Genomic DNA, 22,587 nt, shown 5'->3' on the forward strand with positions numbered 1-22,587 from the left:
AGCCAAGCCCCCCCCCCAAAGGGACCGAGGGAGATGCTCAGAGCCCAGCCAAGAGCCAAAGGCCCCCCCAAGGGATGGAGGGAGATGCTCAGAGCCCAGCCAAGAGCCAAAGGCCCCCCCAAAGGGACCGAGGGAGATGCTCAGAGCCCAGCCAAGAGCCAAGCCCCCCCCCCAAAGGGACCGAGGGAGATGCTCAGAGCCCAGCCAAGAGCCAAAGGCCCCCCCCCCAAAGGGACTGAGGAAGATGCTCAGAGGCCAGCCAAGAGCCAAAGGCCCCCCAAAAAAGGGACCGAGGGAGATGCTCAGAGCCCAGCCAAGAGCCAAAGGCCCCCCCCAAGGGACCGAGGGAGATGCTCAGAGCCCAGCCAAGAGCCAAAGGCCCCCCCCAAAGGGACTGAGGGAGATGCTCAGAGCCCAGCCAAGAGCCAAAGGCCCCCCCAAAAGGGACCGAGGGAGATGCTCAGAGCCCAGCCAAGAGCCAAAGGCCCCCCCAAAGGGACCGAGGGAGATGCTCAGAGCCCAGCCAAGAGCCAAAGGCCCCCCCCAAAGGGACTGAGGGAGATGCTCACAGCCCAGCCAGGAGCCACAGGCCCCCCCCAAAGGGATCGAGGGAGATGCTCAGAGCCCAGCCAAGAGCCAAAGCCCCCCCCAAGGGACCGAGAGAGATGCTCAGAGCCCAGCCAAGAGCCAAAGGCCCCCCCCAAAGGGACTGAGGGAGATGCTCACAGCCCAGCCAGGAGCCACAGGCCCCCCCAAAGGGACTGAGGGAGATGCTCAGAGCCCAGCCAAGAGCCAAAGCCCCCCCAAAGGGACCGAGGGAGATGCTCAGAGCCCAGCCAAGAGCCAAAGGCCCCCCCCAAAAGGGACCGAGGGAGATGCTCAGAGCCCAGCCAAGAGCCAAAGGCCCCCCCAAAGGGACCGAGGGAGATGCTCAGAGCCCAGCCAAGAGCCAAAGGCCCCCCCAAAGGGACCGAGGGAGATGCTCAGAGCCCAGCCAAGAGCCAAAGGCCCCCCCCAAAAGGGACCGAGGGAGATGCTCAGAGCCCAGCCAAGAGCCAAGCCCCCCCCCCAAAGGGACCGAGGGAGATGCTCAGAGCCCAGCCAAAAGCCAAAGGCCCCCCCAAAGGGACCGAGGGAGATGCTCAGAGCCCAGCCAAGAGCCAAAGGCCCCCCAAAAGGGACGGAGGGAGATGCTCAGAGCCCAGCCAAGAGCCAAAGGCCCCCCCCAAAGGGACGGAGGGAGATGCTCAGAGCCCAGCCAAGAGCCAAAGGCCCCCCCCAAAGGGACTGAGGGAGATGCTCAGAGCCCAGCCAAGAGCCAAGCCCCCCCCCAAAGGGACCGAGGGAGATGCTCAGAGCCCAGCCAAGAGCCAAGCCCCCCCCAAAGGGACCGAGGGAGATGCTCAGAGCCCAGCCAAGAGCCAAAGGCCCCCCCCAAAGGGACCGAGGGAGATGCTCAGAGCCCAGCCAAGAGCCAAAGGCCCCCCCCAAAGGGACCGAGGGAGATGCTCAGAGCCCAGCCAGGAGCCAAAGGCCCCCCCCCAAGGGACCGAGGGAGATGCTTAGAGCCCAGCCAAGAGCCAAAGGCCCCCCCAAAGTGACTGAGGGAGATGCTCAGAGCCCAGCCAAGAGCCAAAGGCCCCCCCCAAAAGGGACCGAGGGAGATGCTCAGAGCCCAGCCAAGAGCCAAAATCCCACCCCCCAAAGGGACCGAGGGAGATGCTCAGAGCCCAGCCAAGAGCCAAAGGCCCCCCCCAAAGGGACCGAGGGAGATGCTCAGAGCCCAGCCAAGAGCCAAAGGCCCCCCCCAAAGGGACTGAGGGAGATGCTCAAAGCCCAGCCAAGAGCCAAGCCCCCCCCCAAAGAGACCGAGGGAGATGCTCAGAGCCCAGCCAAGAGCCAAAGCCCCCCCCCAAGGGACCGAGGGAGATGCTCAGAGCCCAGCCAAGAGCCAAAGGCCCCCCCAGAGGGACCGAGGGAGATGCTCAGAGCCCAGCCAAGAGCCAAAGCCCCCCCCAAAGGGACTGAGGGAGATGCTCAGAGCCCAGTCAAGAGCCAAGCCCCCCCCCAAAGGGACCGAGGGAGATGCTCAGAGCCCAGCCAAGAGCCAAAGGCCCCCCCCCAAAGTGACTGAGGGAGATGCTCAGAGCCCAGCCAAGAACCAAAGCCCCCCCCCCCAAGGGACCGAGGGAGATGCTCAGAGCCCAGCCAAGAGCCAAAGGCCCCCCCCCAAAGTGACTGAGGGAGATGCTCAGAGTCCAGCCAAGAGCCAAAGGCCCCCCCCAAAGGGACCGAGGGAGATGCTCAGAGCCCAGCCAAGAGCCAAGCCCCACCCCCAAAGGGACCGAGGGAGATGCTCAGATCCCAGCCAAGAGCCAAAGCCCCCCCCAAAGGGACTGAGGGAGATGCTCAAAGCCCAGCCAAGAGCCAAGCCCCCCCCCCAAAGAGACCGAGGGAGATGCTCAGAGCCCAGCCAAGAGCCAAAGGCCCCCCCCAAGGGACCGAGGGAGATGCTCAGAGCCCAGCCAGGAGCCAAAGGCCCCCCCCCAAGGGACCGAGGGAGATGCTTAGAGCCCAGCCAAGAGCCAAAGGCCCCCCCAAAGTGACTGAGGGAGATGCTCAGAGCCCAGCGAAGAGCCAAAGGCCCCCCCCAAAAGGGACCGAGGGAGATGCTCAGAGCCCAGCCAAGAGCCAAAATCCCACCCCCCAAAGGGACCGAGGGAGATGCTCAGAGCCCAGCCAAGAGCCAAAGGCCCCCCCCAAAGGGACCGAGGGAGATGCTCAGAGCCCAGCCAAGAGCCAAAGGCCCCCCCCAAAGGGACCGAGGGAGATGCTCAGAGCCCAGCCAAGAGCCAAAGGCCCCCCCCCAAAGGGACGGAGGGAGATGCTCAGAGCCCAGCCAAGAGCCAAAGCCCCCCCCCCAAAGGGACTGAGGGAGATGCTCAGAGCCCAGCCAAGAGCCAAGCCCCCCCCCAAAGGGACCGAGGGAGATGCTCAGAGCCCAGCCAAGAGCCAAGCCCCCCCCCCAAGGGACCGAGGGAGATGCTCAGAGCCCAGCCAAGAGCCAAAGGCCCCCCCAGAGGGACCGAGGGAGATGCTCAGAGCCCAGCCAAGAGCCAAAGCCCCCCCCAAAGGGACCGAGGGAGATGCTCAGAGCCCAGCCAAGAGCCAAAGCCCCCCCCAAAGGGACCGAGGGAGATGCTCAGAGCCCAGCCAAGAGCCAAAGCCCCCCCCAAAGGGACTGAGGGAGATGCTCAGAGCCCAGCCAAGAGCCAAAGCCCCCCCCAAAGGGACCGAGGGAGATGCTCAGAGCCCAGCCAAGAGCCAAGCCCCCCCCCAAAGGGATCGAGGGAGATGCTCAGAGCCCAGCCAAGAGCCAAGCCCCCCCCCAAAGGGACCGAGGGAGATGCTCAGAGCCCAGCCAAGAGCCAAAGCCCCCCCCAAAGGGACTGAGGGAGATGCTCAAAGCCCAGCCAAGAGCCAAGCCGCCCCCCAAAGAGACCGAGGGAGATGCTCAGAGCCCAGCCAAGAGCCAAAGCCCCCCCCCAAGGGACCGAGGGAGATGCTCAGAGCCCAGCCAAGAGCCAAAGGCCCCCCCAGAGGGACCGAGGGAGATGCTCAGAGCCCAGCCAAGAGCCAAAGCCCCCCCCAAAGGGACCGAGGGAGATGCTCAGAGCTCAGCCAAGAGCCAAGGTCCCCCCAAAAAGGGACCGAGGGAGATGCTCAGAGCCCAGCCAAGAGCCAAAGGCCCCCCCAAGGGACCGAGGGAGATGCACAGAGCCCAGCCAAGAGCCAAAGCCCCCCCCCCAAAGGGACTGAGGGAGATGCTCAGAGCCCAGTCAAGAGCCAAGCCCCCCCCCCCAAAGGGACCGAGGGAGATGCTCAGAGCCCAGCCAAGAGCCAAAGGCCCCCCCCCAAAGTGACTGAGGGAGATGCTCAGAGCCCAGCCAAGAGCCAAAGCCCCCCCCCAAGGGACCGAGGGAGATGCTCAGAGCCCAGCCAAGAGCCAAGCCCCCCCCCCAAAGAGACCGAGGGAGATGCTCAGAGCCCAGCCAAGAGCCAAAGGCCCCCCCCAAGGGACCGAGGGAGATGCTCAGAGCCCAGCCAGGAGCCAAAGGCCCCCCCCAGAGGGACCGAGGGAGATGCTCAGAGCCCAGCCAGGAGCCAAAGGCCCCCCCCAAAGGGACTGAGGGAGATGCTCAGAGCCCAGCCAAGAGCCAAAGCCCCCCCCAAAGGGACGGAGGGAGATGCTCAGAGCCCAGCCAAGAGCCAAAGCCCCCCCCCCAAAGAGACCGAGGGAGATGCTCAGAGCCCAGCCAGGAGCCAAAGGCCCCCCCCAAAGGGACTGAGGGAGATGCTCAGAGCCCAGCCAAGAGCCAAAGCCCCCCCCAAAGGGACGGAGGGAGATGCTCAGAGCCCAGCCAAGAGCCAAAGCCCCCCCCCCAGAGGGACCGAGGGAGATGCTCAGAGCCCAGCCAGGAGCCAAAGGCCCCCCCCAAAGGGACCGAGGGAGATGCTCAGAGCCCAGCCAAGAGCCAAAGCCCCCCCCAAAGGGACGGAGGGAGATGCTCAGAGCCCAGCCAAGAGCCAAAGCCCCCCCCCCAAAGAGACCGAGGGAGATGCTCAGAGCCCAGCCAGGAGCCAAAGGCCCCCCCATAGGCGGAGCCAGGGAGAAGCTGCCCCTTAGAGCCATTAAAAAGAACAGAAATGAATAGAAATCAGAGTTCTGCCTTGGCCACGTGAGTGTGCAATGCAAGGGGGGGGGCTGAGCTGGGGGGACTCGGCTTGGCAAGGGTTAAAGGGAACCGAGCTGCCTTCCTAGAGAGGACAGGAAGCGGGGGGGGGCAGGTCCTCCAGAGCCAAGGCCCCTCCCTCCCCAGTGTCTCTCCTGCAAGGGCTGCCTGGCTCTCCCCTCCTGGGATCTGGTGAGTCTCCTCTCTCTCTGGGATCTGGTGGGGGTCCCAGGGCTGCAGCAGGGGAGGGGGCCTGGGGGGCCTGATCTGCTCCTGCAGGGGGGGGACCCCAAGTCAGGGAGGAGAGGGTCCTGCCAGGGAGGGGCCAGGTCTGCCACGCTCTCCTTCCTGGAGATCAGAGGGTCCCAAACTCATCTGGCCTTTCGCCCCCCCTTCGGAAAAAATGGCTCCCCCGAAATCTCCTTCTTCAGACAAAGGAGTCCCTGGGACCTTAACTCTCTGTCTCTCAGCATCACTGCAAAACAGAGGAGACGTGTGCAAATGGCTTTCCAAAGCTGGACGAGGAGGTGGACTAGCCCCCCCCCCCAAAAAACCCCACAGGGAGGAAGGAAGTTAAGGTGGGAGAGAAAGGCCAGGAATAAAGAGAGGGATCCCAGCCCATAGTCTGGCTGCTGCATTGGGGACCAGTTTCCCAGTGTCTCCCAGGGCAGCTCCCCACGGAGGCCACTGCAGCAGTCCCCTCGCACCCAGAGCATGGCATCCCAGGACCACATCCTCTCTGTCCCAAAGGGATTGTTGCTGGCAAAGCAGCCAAAAATGGGCGCTGCCACTCCCTGAGCCTCCAGGGACCTGGGCATCAATGGCCCTGCGTGTGTTAAGCCATCACGAGAATAATAATAATAATAATAATAATAATAATAATAATAATATAACCTGCCAAAGGAGATGTATTTGGCCCTGTCCACTTGGCCCTCAGGGGGTTGGTCAGATGCATTCTTGGCCCTCAGAGCAAAGAAAAAGGGACCCCACCCCAGGAGTCTTTCTTGAGAGCGGCAGAGAGTCCAAGTGCAAGAAAGGGAGACAGAAGCAGGGGAGAAATGTGCCCTGAAGTGGGGGTGGGGGGAGAGCAACTCCTGAGGACCCCTATAATAGTAATAGTAATAGTAATAATAATAATAGTAATAATAATATGTCTTCTAAAAGTCTGGTAGTTGTTCTCTTTGACATCGAATGGGAGGGCGTTCCACAGGGCGGGCGCCACTACCTAGAAGGCCCTCTGCCTGGTTCCCTGTATCTTTGCTTCTCGCAGGGAGGGAACTGCCAGAAGGTCCTCAGTGCTGGACCACAGTGTCCAGGCTGAATGATGAGGCTGGAGATGCTCCATCAGGTCTACTGGGCCTTTGAGGCCGTTTAGGGCTTTAAAGGTCAGGACCAACACTTTGAATTCTGCTCGGAAACGTCCTGGGAGCCAATGTAGGTCTTTCAAGACCGGTGTTAGGTGGTCTCGGCAGCCACTTCCTTTCACCAGTCTAGCTGCCGCGTTCTGGATTAGTTGTAATTTCCGGGTCATCTTCAAAGGTAGCCCCACAGAGAGCGCATTGCATCCACATAGAACCAAGCATCCATTTTTCACAAAATACAAATTATTCCCTTGTCAGTCAGTTCTGACTTCTTGCATTTACTCGAAGGCAGGAGCAACTAGACTGATTCACCTCAGAGAAATCCCTTCAGTTGCCTCCACATTTTGTATCGCAATCTTCCTTCTAGGAGGGCTAGAGTCTGCTTCCTCCTCCTCCTCCTCTTCTTTTTCTTCTTCCTCTTCTCTCCACCTTCTCCTCCTCCGTGTTCTTCTTCAGAAGATATCTCATGGTTTGGTACAGTCCCACCCTGATTCCTAGGAAGACTCATCCATGCTTGCTCAGGGAACATTTCTCTTCTTCTGACCTAAAAATTCTCTAACTAAACAATGTATTTGCTTTGTACGATTTCCTTGTTGTTGCTTAGTCGTTTAGTTCTGTCCGACTCTTCGTGCCCCCCTGGACCAGAGCACGCCAGGCCCTCCTGTCTTCCACTGCCTCCCGCAGTTTGGTCAAACTCATGATGGTAGCTTCAAGAAAACTGTCCCACCATCTCGTCCTCTGCCGTCCCCTTCTCCTTGTGCCCTCCATCTTTCCCAACATCAGGGTCTTTTCCAGGGAGTCTTCTCTTCTCATGAGGTGGCAAAGTATTGGAGCCTCAGCTTCAGGATCTGTCCTTCCAGTGAGCACTCAGGGCTGATTTCCCTAAGAATGGAGAGGTTTGGTCTTCTTGCAGTCCATGGGACTCTCAAGAGTCTCCTCCAGCACAAGAATTCAAAAGCATCAATTCTTCAGCCATCAGCCTTCTTTATGGTCCAGCTTTCACTTCCATACATCACTACTGGGAAGACCATGGCTTTAACTATGCGGACCTTTGTTGGCAAGGTGATGTCTCTGCTTTTTAAGATGCTGTCTAGGTTTGTCATTGCTTTTCTTCCAAGAAGCAGGTGTCTTTTAATTTTGTGGTTACTCTCAAAATCTGCAGTGATCATTGAACCCAAGACATTAAAATCTCTCACTGCCTCTATTTCTTCCCCTTCTATTTGCCAGGAGGTGATGGGCCCAGTGGCCATGATCTTCGTTTTTTTGATGTTGAGCTTCAGACCATATTTTGCGCTCTCCTCTTTCACCCTCAATAAAAGGTTCTTTAATTCCTCCTCACTTTCTGCCATCAAGGTTGTGTCATCTGCATATCTGAGATTGTTTATATTTCTTCCTGCAATCTTAATTCCGGCTTGGGATTCATCCAGTCCAGCCTTTCACATGATGAATTCTGCATATAAGTTGGATAAGCAGGGAGACAATATACACCCTTGTCATACTCCTTTCCCAATTTTGAAAGAATCAGTTCCATATCCAGTTCGAACTGTAGCTTCTTGTCCCACATAGAGATTTGCTAGCAATTCTCATTAACACAGGTAGAACTTGACAGAAGACCAAAGGGTTTCTTCTGATCTCTTAGAGACTTCCTGAGAGCACAGATGGATGAACAAGATTCAGCTGGAGCAGGAAGAGGCCATGCCAACCAAACTGGGAGCAGTGGGGGATCCTGGGAAAACTCTGGGCAGAAGATCCTGGGTGAGGAGGACACCCTCCGCTCAGAGGTGCAGAGCCAGCAGTTGAGACAGTTCTGCTGCCAGGAGGCCAAAGGACCCCGAGAGGTTTGCAGCCGACTCTACCACTTTTGCCACCAGTGGTTGAAGCCAGAAAGGCACACGAAAGCTGAGATGCTGGACATGGTGATCTTGGAGCAGTTCCTGGCTGTCCTTCCCCCGGAGATGGAGAGCTGGGTGAGGGACTGTGGAGCGGAGACCAGTTCCCAGGCGGTTGCCCTGGCCGAAGGTTTCCTCCTGAGTCAGGCAGAGGAGAGAAAGCAGGTGAGAGAGACTTTCCTCTGGATACTCCCAAGGGGTTCCAAACAGGACGGAGAACATCCCATAATGCTCTACTGGTAGCTCTTCCTTTTCCTGGGAAGGCATCCATGGAATAAGATTTCACACCCTTACAGTTTTTGACTTTGTAATTCCCTTTCTAACATTTCTCACCATTCATTCTCTGTTTTGAATCCTTGTTTCTTTTTCAGGGAAATGATCATTTTGTAGAAATGGACCTAGATTCCTGTGAGGCAGAGAGGCCTCCGTTGGACACCAGAGAGAAGCCTCTGGGTAAGGAGGAAGGTGGTTTTTCTCTGTTTGGTCTCATTCGGTTGGTTTCCCAACTAATCTGTGGGTTCTTTTTTTGGGGGGGGGACAGTTGGGGTCAAGGGTCCAGAGGAGGGGAGGTGTATTTTTATACAACTAACATATGAAATGGGCACAAACGTCCAAATGCACTCAGCAGGTACGGCTTTCTCAAAGGCCCATCTGTAGTTAGAGATGCCCCGTTTCACCTGTGAGAGAAGCAGGCACTCCTGGCATCCTGCTTACCTTTTCTCTCTTGCAGGTGACAGAAGGATGCTGGCAGGACCTCCCTATCCACCTTTTCATGGGGGCAGAAGAGAAACAGCGGCTGTGGAACCAGATCAGGTCAGGCGAAGCTGGCTTGTGGGGACAGAGGCCGAGGGATGGAGCAATGTCATGGACTGGTTGGGCACAGAGGAATGGTGGGAGGAAGCAGCTGGGGAACCAGGAAGGGAAGATGTCTCAGCCCAAGGAGTGAAGGTGGAGGAAGGATGAGTGATCAGAGGGAGAAGAGGGAGAAGCCTGGGAAGAGGAGGTGTCAGAAGCTGAAGGGGCAACAGGGCTTAGTGAGCTGGGAGACTCTGAGGCAGAATGCAGTCCAGAATCGGAGGCAGAAGAGGAAGGAGGCGAGTGGGAGGAGGAAGGTCGAGAGGCAGAGGAGAGTCAGGAGGAGGAGCCACCGGGGGTCAGCATGACCTTGACAGAAGAGTTGACAGAACCTCTTTAAACCAGCTGTACTCTGAAGGAATGATCCAAACCTTACGAACCTTCTGACTGTTTCTTTTTTGCAGAGAAGCTTCCGGAACCCTCTTGAATTACTTTATTTTTCGCTCTATACGACACACTTTTTCCCCTCCAAAAATGAAGGGGAAAAGTGTGTGCGTCCTATGGAGCAAATGCAGGCTTTCGCTGAAGCCTGGAGTGCGAGAGAGGTCCCGGCGGACAGCTGCCTGCAGCCCGAAGCCCGGGGAGTGCGGCGCCGTGCACCCCGGGCTTCGGGCAGCTCTCCACAAGTCTTCGGAGCCCGGTGGGAGTTCCTGCCGGGCTCCCAAGGCTTGCAGATAGCAGCCTGCTGTCCCCGAAGCCAAAAAAGTGAGACGGGGCGCTGCGCTGCCCTTTGTCTCGCTGTTCCAGCTTCGGGATGGCTGCGCAAAGCCTCTGCAGGGCGGCGGGGTGAAGGCACCCTGTCGCCCTGCGGAGGCTACCAAGGTAGTCCCTAAAAGCCTCAAGCCTTTGGAGTGCAGCTGCGCTCCAAAGGCTTCAGGGATCTTTGAGGCTGGTGGTGGGGGAAAGCAGCGCTTCCTCCCACCGCCAGCCCCACAAGCTCGGGGGGCAGCGGCAAGGTTCCCCAACCTGCTCTTGAACGCACCATGAACGCACCTTGTTTTTGAGGGGGAGAACAAGAAAAAAAAATTCCCCCCTATTCTCCCCCTTCTATGGTCCGGTGCGTCCAAAAGAGCGAAAAATACGGTAACTAGAATAGGAAAGAGCTCTACATATCAGATCAATGCTATCTCCACTAAGAAATGCAGACTGACAGTCCCCCCATTTATTAAGTGCAGGAAGTATTGATATGCAAAACACCTCTGGAAAAACATTGCATGTACACTTTCCTTCGACAAGAATAAATCCTAGCCTTTGGTTGGTAGACCTACAGTTCACCAGCAGACGACACAGTCTGACCAGAAGCTTCTGTGAGCAGCAGAACAACATCCTGACTCCGAAAATGAAATGTTGTCCCTCACATTAGAAGAAAACAAAAGGCTACCTATGAAACCTGACACAGTTAAGGAAAAAACACAACTCACTCATCAAAACAGCTATCTTATAAACCTTATCACCTTATCTTAGTTTGGTTAGCTTACTAATAGTATATAAACTCCACAAACATATAAACCAATGTCACGGCTAAAATGGCCGCTGTTTCTTTAATGCGAATACAGCTGGGTCAGCATGACTCAGCGGCCTGCAGCAGGTTGTATATATAAAGTGAGAAATGTTAGTTTGAGGCTGAAGCTGGTGTTTGGTTGGTTAGTGCTGGTGTGTATAGTTATTCAGTCGTGTTTTGCACAAAGACTTTTAAGAATAAAACTCTGCAAGGATATTCTCGTGGACTCTTTTTGTGCTGACAAGGGTCCGAGGACCAGGCTGAGGAGACAAAGGGAGGTCAGAACCTTTTCCTCCTTTTTTGCTTTTTACAAACACTGACAACCAAGACCTGAAAACCTCGCTTTATAGCAAATCTCTCCAACAGAATATTCAACAGAGCACTTCTTTACCAGACCACATCAACAAACTTTGCACTATATCATCTCACTTTTCAAATCTCTCCACACTAAAGAAACTTCCACCTAGACAACTAGTCCATTAATTGAGTGACGGTGCAAACTGACAGACCCTCAGGGAATGAGCTGCTGTTCTCATTCAGCCTGAAACTCAGCCAAGATTGTGAATATCGTGTTCTCGCTGATAAGGAGTTAACTCCAGCTGTGAACTGTGGGATTTCCTGCCCATATAACTCTGTGATTCCATGTGAATGTCGCCTGTAGGATTCATCGGTAGTTGCAGTTTTCATGGAATCCTAGAGTTGAAAGGGACCCCAAGGGTCATCAAGTCCAACCCCCTGCATTGCAGGAGTCTCAGCTAGATAATCCAAGACAGATGGCCATCCAAACTAGGCTTCTTGTATTTCTATATTCATCAATGAATGCTAAAATAGGCTTCTAAGCAGTGGACAGACGATAACAAATAGTGTCCAGGATTCACTTCGTTGTTGTCGTCGTTTAGTCGTTTAGTCGTGTCCGACTCTTTGTGACCCCATGGACCAGAGCACGCCAGGCACTCCTGTCTTCTACTGCCTCCCGCAGTTTGGTCAGACTCATGTTTGTAGCTTCAAGAACAGTGTCCAACCATCTCGTCCTCTGTCGTCCCCTTCTCCTTGTGCCCTCCATCTTTCCCAACATCAGGGTCTTTTCCAGGGAGTCTTCTCTTCTCATGAGGTGGCCAAAGTATTGGAGCCTCAGCTTCACGATCTGTCCTTCCAGTGAGCACTCAGGGCTGATTTCCTTAAGAATGGATACGTTTGATCTTCTTGCAGTCCATGGGACTCTCAAGAGTCTCCTCCAGCACCAGAATTCAAAAGCATCAATTCTTCGGCGATCAGCCTTCTTGATGGTCCAGCTCTCACTTCCATACATCACTACTGGGAAGACCATGGCTTTAACTATACGGACCTATGTTGGTATGGTGATGTCTCTGCTTTTTAAGATGCTGTCAAGGTTTGCCATCGCCTTTCTCCCAAGGAGCAGGCGTCTTTTAATTTTGTGACTGCTGTCACCATCTGCAGTGATCAGGGAGCCCAAGAAAGTAAAATCTTTCACTGCCTCCATTTCTTCCCCTTCTATTTGCCAGGAGGTGATGGGACCAGTGGCCATGATCTTCGTTTTTTTGATGTTGAGCTTCAGACCATATTCTGCGCTCTCCTCTTTCACCCTCATTAAAAGGTTCTTTAATTCCTCCTCACTTTCTGCCATCAAGGTTGTGTCATTTGCATATCTGAGGTTGTTGATATTTCTTCCGACAATCTTAATTCCGGCTTCGGATTCATCCAGCCCAGCCTTTCGCATGATGAATTCTGCATATAAGTTGGATAAGCAGGGGGATAATATACAGCCTTGCCGTACTCCTTTCCCAATTTTGAACCAATCAGTTGTTCCATATCCAGTTCTAACTGTAGCTTCTTGTCCCACATAGAGATTTCTCAGGAGACAGATGAGGTGATCAAGCACTCCCATTTCTTTAAGAACTTGCCATAGTTTGCTGTGGTCGACACAGTCAAAGGCTTTTGCGTAGTCAATGAAGCAGAAGTAGATGTCTTTCTGGAACTCTCTAGCTTTCTCCATAATCCAGCGCATGTTTGCAATTTGGTCTCTGGTTCCTCTGCCTCTTCAAAATCCAGCTTGCACTTCTGGGAGTTCTCGGTCCACATACTGCTTGAGCCTTCCTTGTAGAATTTTAAGCATAACCTTGCTAGCGTGTGAAATGAGTGCAATTGTGCGGTAGTTGGAGCATTCTTTGGCACTTCCCTTCTTTGGGATTGGGATGTAGACTGATCTTCTCCAATCCTCTGGCCACTGCTGAGTTTTCCAAATTTGCTGGCATATTGAGTGTAGCACCTTAACAGCATCATCTTTTAAAATTTTAAATAGTTCAGCTGGAATATCATCACTTCCACTGGCCTTGTTATTCACTTAGCTAGCCCCAACAGCATGCCCCCTTGAACCCCTGGAATTTGGCTCTAGGGCACTGGGAAGGATCCTCTTCAGAACAGGACATGAGGAGAGGAGAAAGGCGATCCTTCCATCTGCTAAACTGGAATCCCTGCGTGGGCAGGAGGACTTGAAAACCACAAGGAAGAGAACCACCTATTTGCACAAAGACGAATACCCATAATTAAAAGCAGAATAAAATAATTCAATTAAAACGTCAAAATAGGCATCCATAATACAAATGTGCAGCAAAACAATCCTATTGAAACAACGCAGCAATTAACAGGAAGGAAGGAGACAGAGCATTGTGTAGCAGATCATATTTCTGCTGTCTCAGAGGAGGACATCTCCCTTTTTCTTTTAGGGTCCAGTGTGCTTTGAAGATGTCGCTGTTTGTTTCACGGATGAGGAGTGGGCGTTGCTGGATCCTGACCAGAGAGCTCTGCATAAGGACGTCATGGAGGAGAATCGTGGTATCGTGGCCTCTCTTGGTAAGGCTCCCTGTGGGATCGTCCTATCTGCCTGGAAATTCAAAAAATACCTCTATGTGACAAACCTCATATATTTTCACAGAGCTCAACAGCGCCCCCTCCAACACCTAGTTTCTGTCAGGTTTTCTGTTTTTGTTTTCTTGGGTTGACCCAAGAGACACCTGACATTGGCGATGGAGGGGATGCCATGACTGGGCCAAACAAAATCCATCCCAGAGAAGAGCCAGGCTTATTGAATCTCAGGTAGTAGAATCGGTGATAATAATAATAGTAATAGTAGTAATTTTTATTTATCCCCTGCCCATCTGGCTGGGTTGCCCCAGCCACTCTGTGTGGCTTCCAACACATATATACACATAAAATATTAGTAATAACAATCTGTCCCCATATAAAAAGTACATTAACTTTAAAATAAACAATTTATAGTAGTGGCCAAAATTGTGGAAATCTCTTGCAAAAAGTATATTTCTGAGGTTTGATGGCTCAAAACACCACTTTTTTGGGAGTAATACCATAAAATTGTTTATCAATGGAAATATAATTTAATGAAGAATGCAATGCAGTAACTTTTATGAAAGCGTATGTATTAGAACAGCAGCCATAAATACGAAACATGAAAGACATAGAAAAAATGAGATCTACAGAAATTCTCACCATGTCAATTAATACTTAGTTTGTTAACCTTTAGCTTTAATTCTGGCCTTACAACGCCTTCCCATGGAGTGAACCAAGTTTTTTCATTCTGCAGCTGTAATAATGTGAAACCAAGATGGAATTGTTGCCTCTATTAATTGGGCTTTATTGCTGGATTGCTTCTAACTAAATATTTATATAAATATATATTGTTGTTGTTTAGTTGTTTAGTCGTGTCCGACTCTTCGTGACCCCATGGACCAGAGAACGCTAGGCATTCCTGTCTTCCACTGCCTCCCACAGTTTGGTCAAACTCATGCTGGTAGCTTCGAGAACACTCTCCAACCATCTCGTCCTCTGTCATCCCCTTCTCCTGCCCTCCATCTTTCCCAACATCAGGGTCTTTTCCAGGGGGTCTTCTCTTCTCATGAGGTGTAAGGGGTGAGGGTGCTGATAAGCTAGTAAAGCAACACTCCGGGCTTCGCGCCATCTCTTCACAAGATTTATTGTTCAGCTTCAAAGCCGTTTACGAGAGATCAAACACAGACATCCATACTCAGCTATCCAGATGAGTCATCTGACTTTCGTCTGTGACGCTGCCAACAAGCCCATTCCCGGAAATGATGTTTCCTTTTCGTTTTGCCCTGTGAATGGCTGGGTCCTGCTTTAGGCTCCCCCCTGCCAGTTTCCCCTTCTGACGAGGAAGAGACACTGCTGAATGCTGGCTTAGGCTCTCTATATTTGTCTCCCTCCCTCGTGGTTTCCCCTGCAGCCTCCAATTCCTTGACATCCACCCCCTCCTCAAAGGCCCCTCCCCGTTCGGGAGAACCGCCTGTACCCAATTCTCCCTCCTCCGGAGTGGTGGGGGTGAAACCTGGAAAACTCCTCCTCCTCATCCGTGGTCTCAAAAACCTCCCGCAAACCCCCAGTTCCTCTGGTTTCCCAATAAACGCTTTCCTTGTCTTCCTCCTCCTCTTCCGACGGTAGGAATCCCTCGAACTCCTCTGCATCATCCGTCGGCCCGAACACCTGTTGGACAAACCTACCCCTGGGATTGGGTTTGTCAGGGAAGAAATTGTGGAACTCCTCCACTAACCCCTCGTCAGCGAAGCAACCCTCCGGTACCCAGGTATTCTCTGAGCTAGGGGCCCCTTCCCATGCCACCAGATACTCTAACTGTTCCCCACTCCATCGAGAATCCAGTATCTCCATAACCTCGTTGCACTGCTCCCTCTCCTCCATTTCGGGTGGTGGAAGTTCCCCATCCCCACTACCCTGCCTCATTCCCCCTTCCCTGTAGGGGGACAGGAGCGACCTGTGAAATACCAGATGTATCCTCATGCTCTCCGGCAGCCTCAATTTATATGCTACCGGATGGACCTGCTGGGTCACCTCAAACGGCCCCACCCTCCTAGGTTTGAGCTTCTTACAACCTCCTTTCCAGGGCAACCCTTGCGTGGACAACCACACCTTGTCCCCAACCCAGATGACTTCTCCTGGTCGTCGATGCTTGTCGGCCTCCCTCTTGTAGACCTCCTTAGCCCTGTCCAAGTTCAATTGAAGTTGTAAGTGGATCGCCTCCATTTCCTCCGCAAAACGTTCTGCCGCAGGCACACTCCACGACTCCTCTCCCCAGGAAAGCCCTCGGGTGACACCTGTGGTTGGCAAGGAATGGACTCATACCTGTGGACACATTCTCCGCGTTGTTGTATGAAAACTCTGCTAGAGCTAGTTTATCCACCCAGTCGTCTCTGACTGACATATCATCGCAAATACTGTTGCAAAACAGCATTTGCCCTCTACGCCTGCCCATTGCTTTCAGGATGTCTCGCTGTGGTCAAACTCACCTCTACTTGCAACAAACTCATGAGTTTGCGCCAGAAACGTGAGGTAAACTGAGTTCCCCTGTCCAAGACCACCCTCGCAGGTACCCCATGTAACCTAAACACATGCTCAACAAACAGCTTGGCTGTTTCTTCCGCCGTCACTGCATGCGAGCAAGCCACAAAATGGCACATTTTGGTTAGTAGGTCCACCACCACCATGATTGCTGTTTTACCCCTTGACTTGGGCAGATCTGTGATGAAGTCCACCGCAACCACCTCCCATGGCTTTCCTGGTGTGGGCAAAGGTTCCAGCAAACCTGCTGGTGCCGCCCTTTCCCCTTTGGCCCTTTGGCAAGTGTCACACCCTCTCACATATTCCTTTACATCCTCCCTCACCTTGGGCCACCAGAATTCTCTGGTAACTAGTAACATGGTTTTGTGCTGCCCAAAATGCCCCGCCGTGCAGCTGTCATGGAGCTGTTTAAGGATCCTGCTCCTGAGGGTTTCACCTGGGACATACAAAGCTCCCCTATAGTATAGGAGTCCCCCTTTCACCTCGAAACCACCCTCGACACCCCCTTTTTGCCTTAAATTCTCCATCTTTTGCTTTGCAAAGTCATCCTCTCTGAGCAGCCTCAGCAGTTCATCATCTTTCACCAGCGCCCCCCCCCCCCACATGTCCACTGTGTTTCTGGGAACATTAATTTAGCGACCGGCGGTCCTTGCTCCCCAGGTACTCCGGTTTGCGGGACAGCACATCCGCCCTCACATTCTGTTCCCCTGGCACGTATTCAATCTTGAAGTTAAAGTTGGCAAAAAACTCCGCCCAGCATATCTGCCTCTGGCACAGCACCCGAGCCTTGCACCAGTACTCCAAGTTCTTGTGGTCCGTGCACACCAAAATTTGGTGCCTCGCCCCAATCAGGAAATGCCGCCATTGCTTGAACGCAGCGACAATTGCAAGCAATTCTTTATCGTAGATCGTGTAGTTCTGCTCTGGCTTCTTCAATTTCCACGAGAAAAAGGCACATGGCCGCCACTCCCTCTTCTCATCCAACTGCAGCAACACGGCCCCTATCGCCCGGTCCAAAGCATCCGTCTCCACTAGCAGCGGCCGCTCTGGATTGACGTGCAGCAGCTGTTCCTCCGACGCAAACGCCCTCTTAAGCTCCTCGAAACCCCTCTGCGCCTCCTCCATCCACACAAACTTCTTCTTGACACTAAGGCAGTTTGTTATGGGCACCGTCAGTTTGCGAAGCCCTTGATGAATTTTCTGTAAAAATTGCTGAACCCCAGGAAGCGTTGGACGTCCTTCCGGTTCTTTGGGCTCTTCCATTCGACCACTGCCTTGACCTTCTCCGGATCCATGGCCACCCCCTTGTCTGTCAGCCGGTAACCCAGGAAATCCACCTCTTTCGCATGGAACAGACACTTCTTCAACTTCACCCACAAACGGTGCTCCTTGAGTCTACTCAGAACTTGACGTACGTCTTCTACATGCTGTTTCTCGTTGTCTGAGTACACTAGCACATCGTCCAAAAAGCAAACGCAGTTACAGTACAGCAACGGCCCAAGCACGTGATGCATGAAAGCTTGGAAACAGTGACTCCCCGACTGCAAACCGAAAGGCATGACGAGATACTCAACTCGAGATACAACTCGTTCATACAAGTTGTGTGAACATGGTGGTCTTCCATTCGTCTCCCTCTCGTACTCTGATGAGGTTGTAGGCCCCTCGGAGGTCCAACTTGGTGAAAATTTCCCCCTTCCGCACCCTGGCTAACACATCGTCGATCCGGGGCATCGGGAAGGCCACAGGTTCTGTCAGGCTGTTTAGGACCCTGTAATCTACGACCAATCTTTTCTCATTAGTCCCCCGCTTGTCCACGAAGAACACGGGGCACCCTCCTGCCACTTTGGATTCCCTGATGAATCCTCTCTTTAGATTTTTCTTTATAAAGTCCTTCAGATCCTTGATCTCTCCCTCCGACATGGAGTAGAGCTTCTCCACCGGCAACGTGGCCCCCGGGACCAGGTTGATCTGGCAGTCATATGGTCAATGCGGTGGCAACGTGTCAGCCTCTTTCTTGCTGAACACCTCCTGCAGATCCCTATAATACGGAGGAATCTTGGTCATCCCTGCCTTGCATGCTGCTGCCATCCTGGCCTCTGCTGGTCGCGGTTGCTCTAGGCCCAGACAGTTCTCCATGCAGTGCGTTGAACTGAACGTCAGAGATCGTTGATGCCAGGAAACCACCGGATCGTGCAGAGCCAACCAGCTCATGGCCAGTATGATAGGCGGGCTTGCCAACGTGGCCACGTGAAAGGCGATGACCTCAGAGTGGGTAGACACTCGCATCCTCATGGGAGGTGTTTGATGGGTCACTTCACCCCCCAACAGCTCTCTGCCATCAATGGTGGTGACTTGCAACAGAAAGTCCAAAGGCCTCAGGTTCAGTTGGTGCTGCGCTGCAAACTCTTTGCTGAAAAATGACGTGGATGCTCCTGAATCCACCAAGGCAAACTCCTCCACCACGTGGCCGTTCGGGAGTTCCAGCACCACCTTCAGTACTATGCTTGCTTTGGGGTGTCTGAGCCGAGGGCTTTCACTGTTGCTCCAGCCTGGCTGTTTGTTTGTTTTTCTTGTTGTATAAATAAAAAACTTTTTTTAAAAAGTAAGCCTGAATTTTGCCATAAGAAGCTGATGATCTGAGCCACAGTCAGCTCCAGGTCTTGTTTTTGCTGACTGTATAGAGCTTCTCCATCTTTGGCTGCAGAGAACATAATCAATCTGATTTTGATGCTGCCCATCTGGTGATGTCCATGTGTAGAGTCGTCTCTTGTGTTGTTGGAAAAGCGTGTTTGTGATGACCAGCTTGTTCTCTTGACAGAACTCTGTTAGCCTTTGCCCTGCTTCGTTTTGATCTCCAAGGCCAAACTTGCCAGTTGTTCCTTTTATCTCTTGATTCCCTACTTTAGCATTCCAATCCCCTGTAATGAGAAGAACATCCTTCTTTGGTGTCACTTCCATAAGGTGTTGTAAGTCTTCATAGAATTGGTCAATTTCAGTTTTTTCAGCACCAGTAGGTGGTGCATAAACTTGGATTACTTGATGTTAAAAGGTCTGCCTTGGATGCGTATCGAGATCATTCTATCATTTTTGAGATTGCATCCCAGTACAGCTTTCACCACTCTTTTGTTGACTATGAGGGCTACTCCATTTCTTTTATGGGATTCTTGCCCACAGTAGTAGATATGATGGTCATCCTAACTGAATTTGCCCATTCCCGTCCATTTTAGTTCACTGATGCCCAGGATGTCAATATTTATTCTTGCCATCTCATTTTTGACCACATCCAACTTACCCAGGTTCATGGTTCTTACATTCCAGGTTCCTATGCAATATTTTTCTTTACAGCATTGGACTTTCCTTTCGCGTTGTCCATGGAGTTTTCTTGGCAGGGATACTGGAGTGGCTTGCCGGTTCCTCCTCCAGGTGGGTCAAAACTCTCCACTATGACCTGTCCATCTTGGGTGCCCTGCTCGGCATAGTTCATAGCTTCTCTGAGTTATTCAAGCCCCTTCGCCACGGCAAGGCAGTGATCCATGAAGGGGTTTGGTCATTTACATTACCATTAATGATGCAAATTCTGCCCACACCTTTTTCTGTCATACAACCCCAGATCATCACACTATCTATGGGAACAACCCTTCAGGCTCTTTCCAGTATGACACTTCGGCCCCCACCGTGGGGTGAGAGCATGCATTAGCAGAGTTTAGCGATATCGGACTGTGCAGGATTGTAGCATCGAGAATTTTATTTACAGCAGAGAAAACATAGAAACAGGGCCATCTCCTCTAAGTCAAAAGAGAAGGACAAAGAGAGGAAGTAAAATCATCCTAACTTCCGTTCCCATACACCCAACAGCAAGGAATGTAAATATAGGATCATAGGACCCTGCAATGGGAGAATGAAAATACTAACACCAACTGGGTGTTTCACGGTCGGTGTAATGCAAGTAGGATGTAAATCTTCTCCCATTCTCCTCATGCATTTCATGCCATCACTACCAAGCAAGGAGATTTGGGTCTCATCACTCCAAATAACACTTTCCCATTGTTCGCTGTCCAGTTACCATGGGTTTTAGCCCATGTTTAATCTTTCCAACCTTGGCTTGAGAATTTTGCGCTAGGATGAGAACGGAAATCATTTGCCGGCAGTGCAGCGGCAGCAAGAGGCCCCATTCGTGAAAGCACGCCTCTAGTTAAGAACAGTTTTGAGTTAAAAACAGACCACCGGAATGAAAGAAGTTCGTAACTAGAGGTACCACTGTATGTCAAACAAAGCCACATTTAACAACCCATGTGAATCTAAAAATAAATATGTTGGATATTGATAAACAAAAAAAGGTATTGAACACACACCCAACTCCCTTCAGTTCTTCTCCATTTCTTCCTGAGGCTCTAATCCCTTTTTGTCTCCATTGCAGATTGTGATGAATTGGAAATCGAGAACAAGGGTGACCACAACAAAATTCCCATAAAGGAGAAGCCACATCAAAATTTGGAGTGTGGAGAAAGCTGCAGTCAGAACTCCCACTCCACTTCCCAACAAAGAATTCACACAGGAGAGAGACCCTATCAGTGCGTGGAATGCGGAAAGAGTTTCAGGAGGAGCTCACATCTCACTTCCCATCAAAAAATTCATACGAGTGAGAAACCCTATCAGTGTGTGGAATGTGGAAAAAGCTTCAGTCACAGCAACATTCTCACTAAGCATCAGAGAATTCATACAGGGGGAAAACCCTATCAGTGCATCGAATGTGGAAAGAACTTCAGGAGGAGCTCCCATCTCATTTCCCATCAAAAAATTCATACAGGGGAGAAACCCTATCAGTGTGTGGAATGTGGAAAGAGCTTCAGTCAGAGCCACAGTCTCACTTTCCACCAAAGAATTCATACAGGTGAGAAACCCTATCAATGTGTGGAATGTGGAAAGAGCTTCACTCATAGCTCCTCTCTGACTTCCCATCAGAGAATTCATGCAGGGGAGAAACCCTATCAGTGCATGGAATGTGGAAAGAGCTTCAGTCAGAGCTCCCAACTCACTGTGCATCAAAGAATTCATACAGGGGAGAAACCACATCAGTGTGTGGAATGTGGAAAGAGCTTCAGTCACAGCCACAGTCTCACTTTCCATCAAAGAATTCATACGGGAGAGAAACCCTATCAGTGTATGCAATGTGGAAAGAGCTTCAATAAGAACTCCAATCTCACTTCCCATCAAATAATTCATACAGGGGAGAAACCCTATCAGTGTCTGGAATGTGGAAAGAGCTTCAGGAAGAACTTCACTCTTATCTCCCATCAAAGAATTCATACAGGGGAGAAACCCTATCAGTGTGTGGAATGTGGAAAGAGCTTCAGTCAAAGCTCCCATCTCACTAGGCATCAGAGAATTCATACATAGTTTGGAAAAACCCTTCAGTATAGCTTTAGACATCAGGCTAATATGCACCTTTTTAAGTAGACCTTTGACATCTAATGTCCTTTTAAAATGTTGGGAGGGGGGTTACAGATGTGTATTTTTTGTTTTTATTTTGTCTTTTTATGTCGTAACCGTCCTTAGACCTGGGGGTGTAGGGATTAGGAGCCAACTCTTAGAGGCCAAGGGTTCTTTGCCCCCCCAACAAAATATTTGAGGGGGCACCCACCCAGTTGATAGGCATTGCCATTCCAATGGCACGCATGCATCATGTGATTGATTGTGCAAGGCGGGCCTTACCTGATCCCCCCACATAAATTTCATTTCAGTTGGTACTGCTGGGTAGGGGGGTATACAAATTAAATGCATGAATCACCTTCCTTTGCACATGTTCCAGCTTGTCAATATCCTTATTTATAATCGTTTTTAAAATTTATGTGCCCTTCGTCTGAAGATTTCACAATATAAACATACAGGACGAAAGCATGGCTTTCTCAAAAACAAGTCAAGCCAGAGAAATCTCTCCTCCCCTTCTTTTGGATGGAGTTAAAATCTTTGTTGATCAGGGGACAGCTGTGGAAATAGTGCATCTTGATTTCAATAAGGCTTTTGACAAAGTCCCCTGTGATATTTATGTGAGGAAGCTGGTAAAATGTCGGCTGAACAATGTAACTGTTAGGTGGATTTTGCTGACGTAACCTGAACAGTACTCCTTCATGGTTCCTCACCTTCCTGGGGAAAAGTGACAAGTGGGGTGCTGCAACACGTACCTGGTGCCGGTGGACTTGACCCAATCCTGTCAGCAGTTGCTGGTGGATGAGGCCACCATTGAGGCACAGACGATTGTAAAGCACGGGGGCACGTTCTGGGTCAAGCGACAGCAATTCAGCATCAACGTGGCGCTAGGCATCTTCCAGAATCTAATGGACTCTCTCCTCAAAGGGGTTCCCGGTGTCACTCCCTTCTTCAATGATGTGTTGATTGCTGGGCCCATGCCGAAGGAGTTCAGGGTCTGCCTCTGCACTGTCCTGCACTGTTTCCAGACTGCTGGGCTCAAGATGAAGCGGGAAAAGTGTCTACTAGGAGTGCCCCAGGTGGACTTTCTGGGATTTACGATGGATACAGACGGGGTCCACCCGACCGGGAACAAGGTGCAGGCCATTTGCGACACCCTGGCACCTAAGGGTAAGGCCGAACTCCAGGCCGCCTTGGGTCTATTGAACTTTTACCACGCCTTCCCTCATAAGGCGGCGGTAGCGGAACCCCTACACAGGCTCCTAGACGAGCAGCCCTCGTGGGTGTGGGGGCAATGCCAGGAGGCCACATTCCAGGCAGTCAAGGACTTGCTCATCTTGAACTCGGTCCTGGCGCACTTTGACGAGAGGCTGCTGGTGGTGCTGGCATGCAACGTCTCGCCCTATGGCATTGGCGCC

The 22,587-nt window shown here is 52.0% G+C and overlaps 1 protein-coding gene across 1 annotated transcript; it reads left to right on the top strand.

The window, feature by feature from the left end:
• Positions 1–7,714: 7,714 nt before the first annotated feature.
• On the top strand, positions 7,715–21,541 carry LOC310754980 (uncharacterized protein). Its single transcript, XM_083631647.1, has 5 exons — positions 7,715–8,148; positions 8,355–8,436; positions 8,714–8,796; positions 13,084–13,210; positions 20,160–21,541. The coding sequence occupies exons 1-5, from the start codon at positions 7,753–7,755 to the stop codon at positions 21,137–21,139; spliced, it is 1,668 nt and encodes a 555-aa protein (XP_083487773.1). The 5' UTR covers positions 7,715–7,752; the 3' UTR covers positions 21,140–21,541.
• Positions 21,542–22,587: the final 1,046 nt, after the last annotated feature.

The sequence above is a fragment of the Podarcis filfolensis genome (assembly GCF_964270895.1).
Source record: "Podarcis filfolensis genome assembly, contig: HAP1_SCAFFOLD_61, whole genome shotgun sequence".
NCBI lineage: Eukaryota > Metazoa > Chordata > Lepidosauria > Squamata > Lacertidae > Podarcis > Podarcis filfolensis.

What these genes read in the sequence shown, in the direction of transcription:
- LOC310754980 (XM_083631647.1), top strand. Translation starts at nt 7,753, where the DNA reads ATGGATGAACAAGATTCAGCTGGAGCAGGAAGAGGCCATGCCAACCAA. An exon ending in CACCAGAGAGAAGCCTCTGG is followed by an intron (nt 8,437 to 8,713) that starts GTAAGGAGGAAG and finishes TCTCTCTTGCAG; the next exon opens with GTGACAGAAGGATGCTGGCA. An exon ending in TGGTATCGTGGCCTCTCTTG is followed by an intron (nt 13,211 to 20,159) that starts GTAAGGCTCCCT and finishes TCTCCATTGCAG; the next exon opens with ATTGTGATGAATTGGAAATC.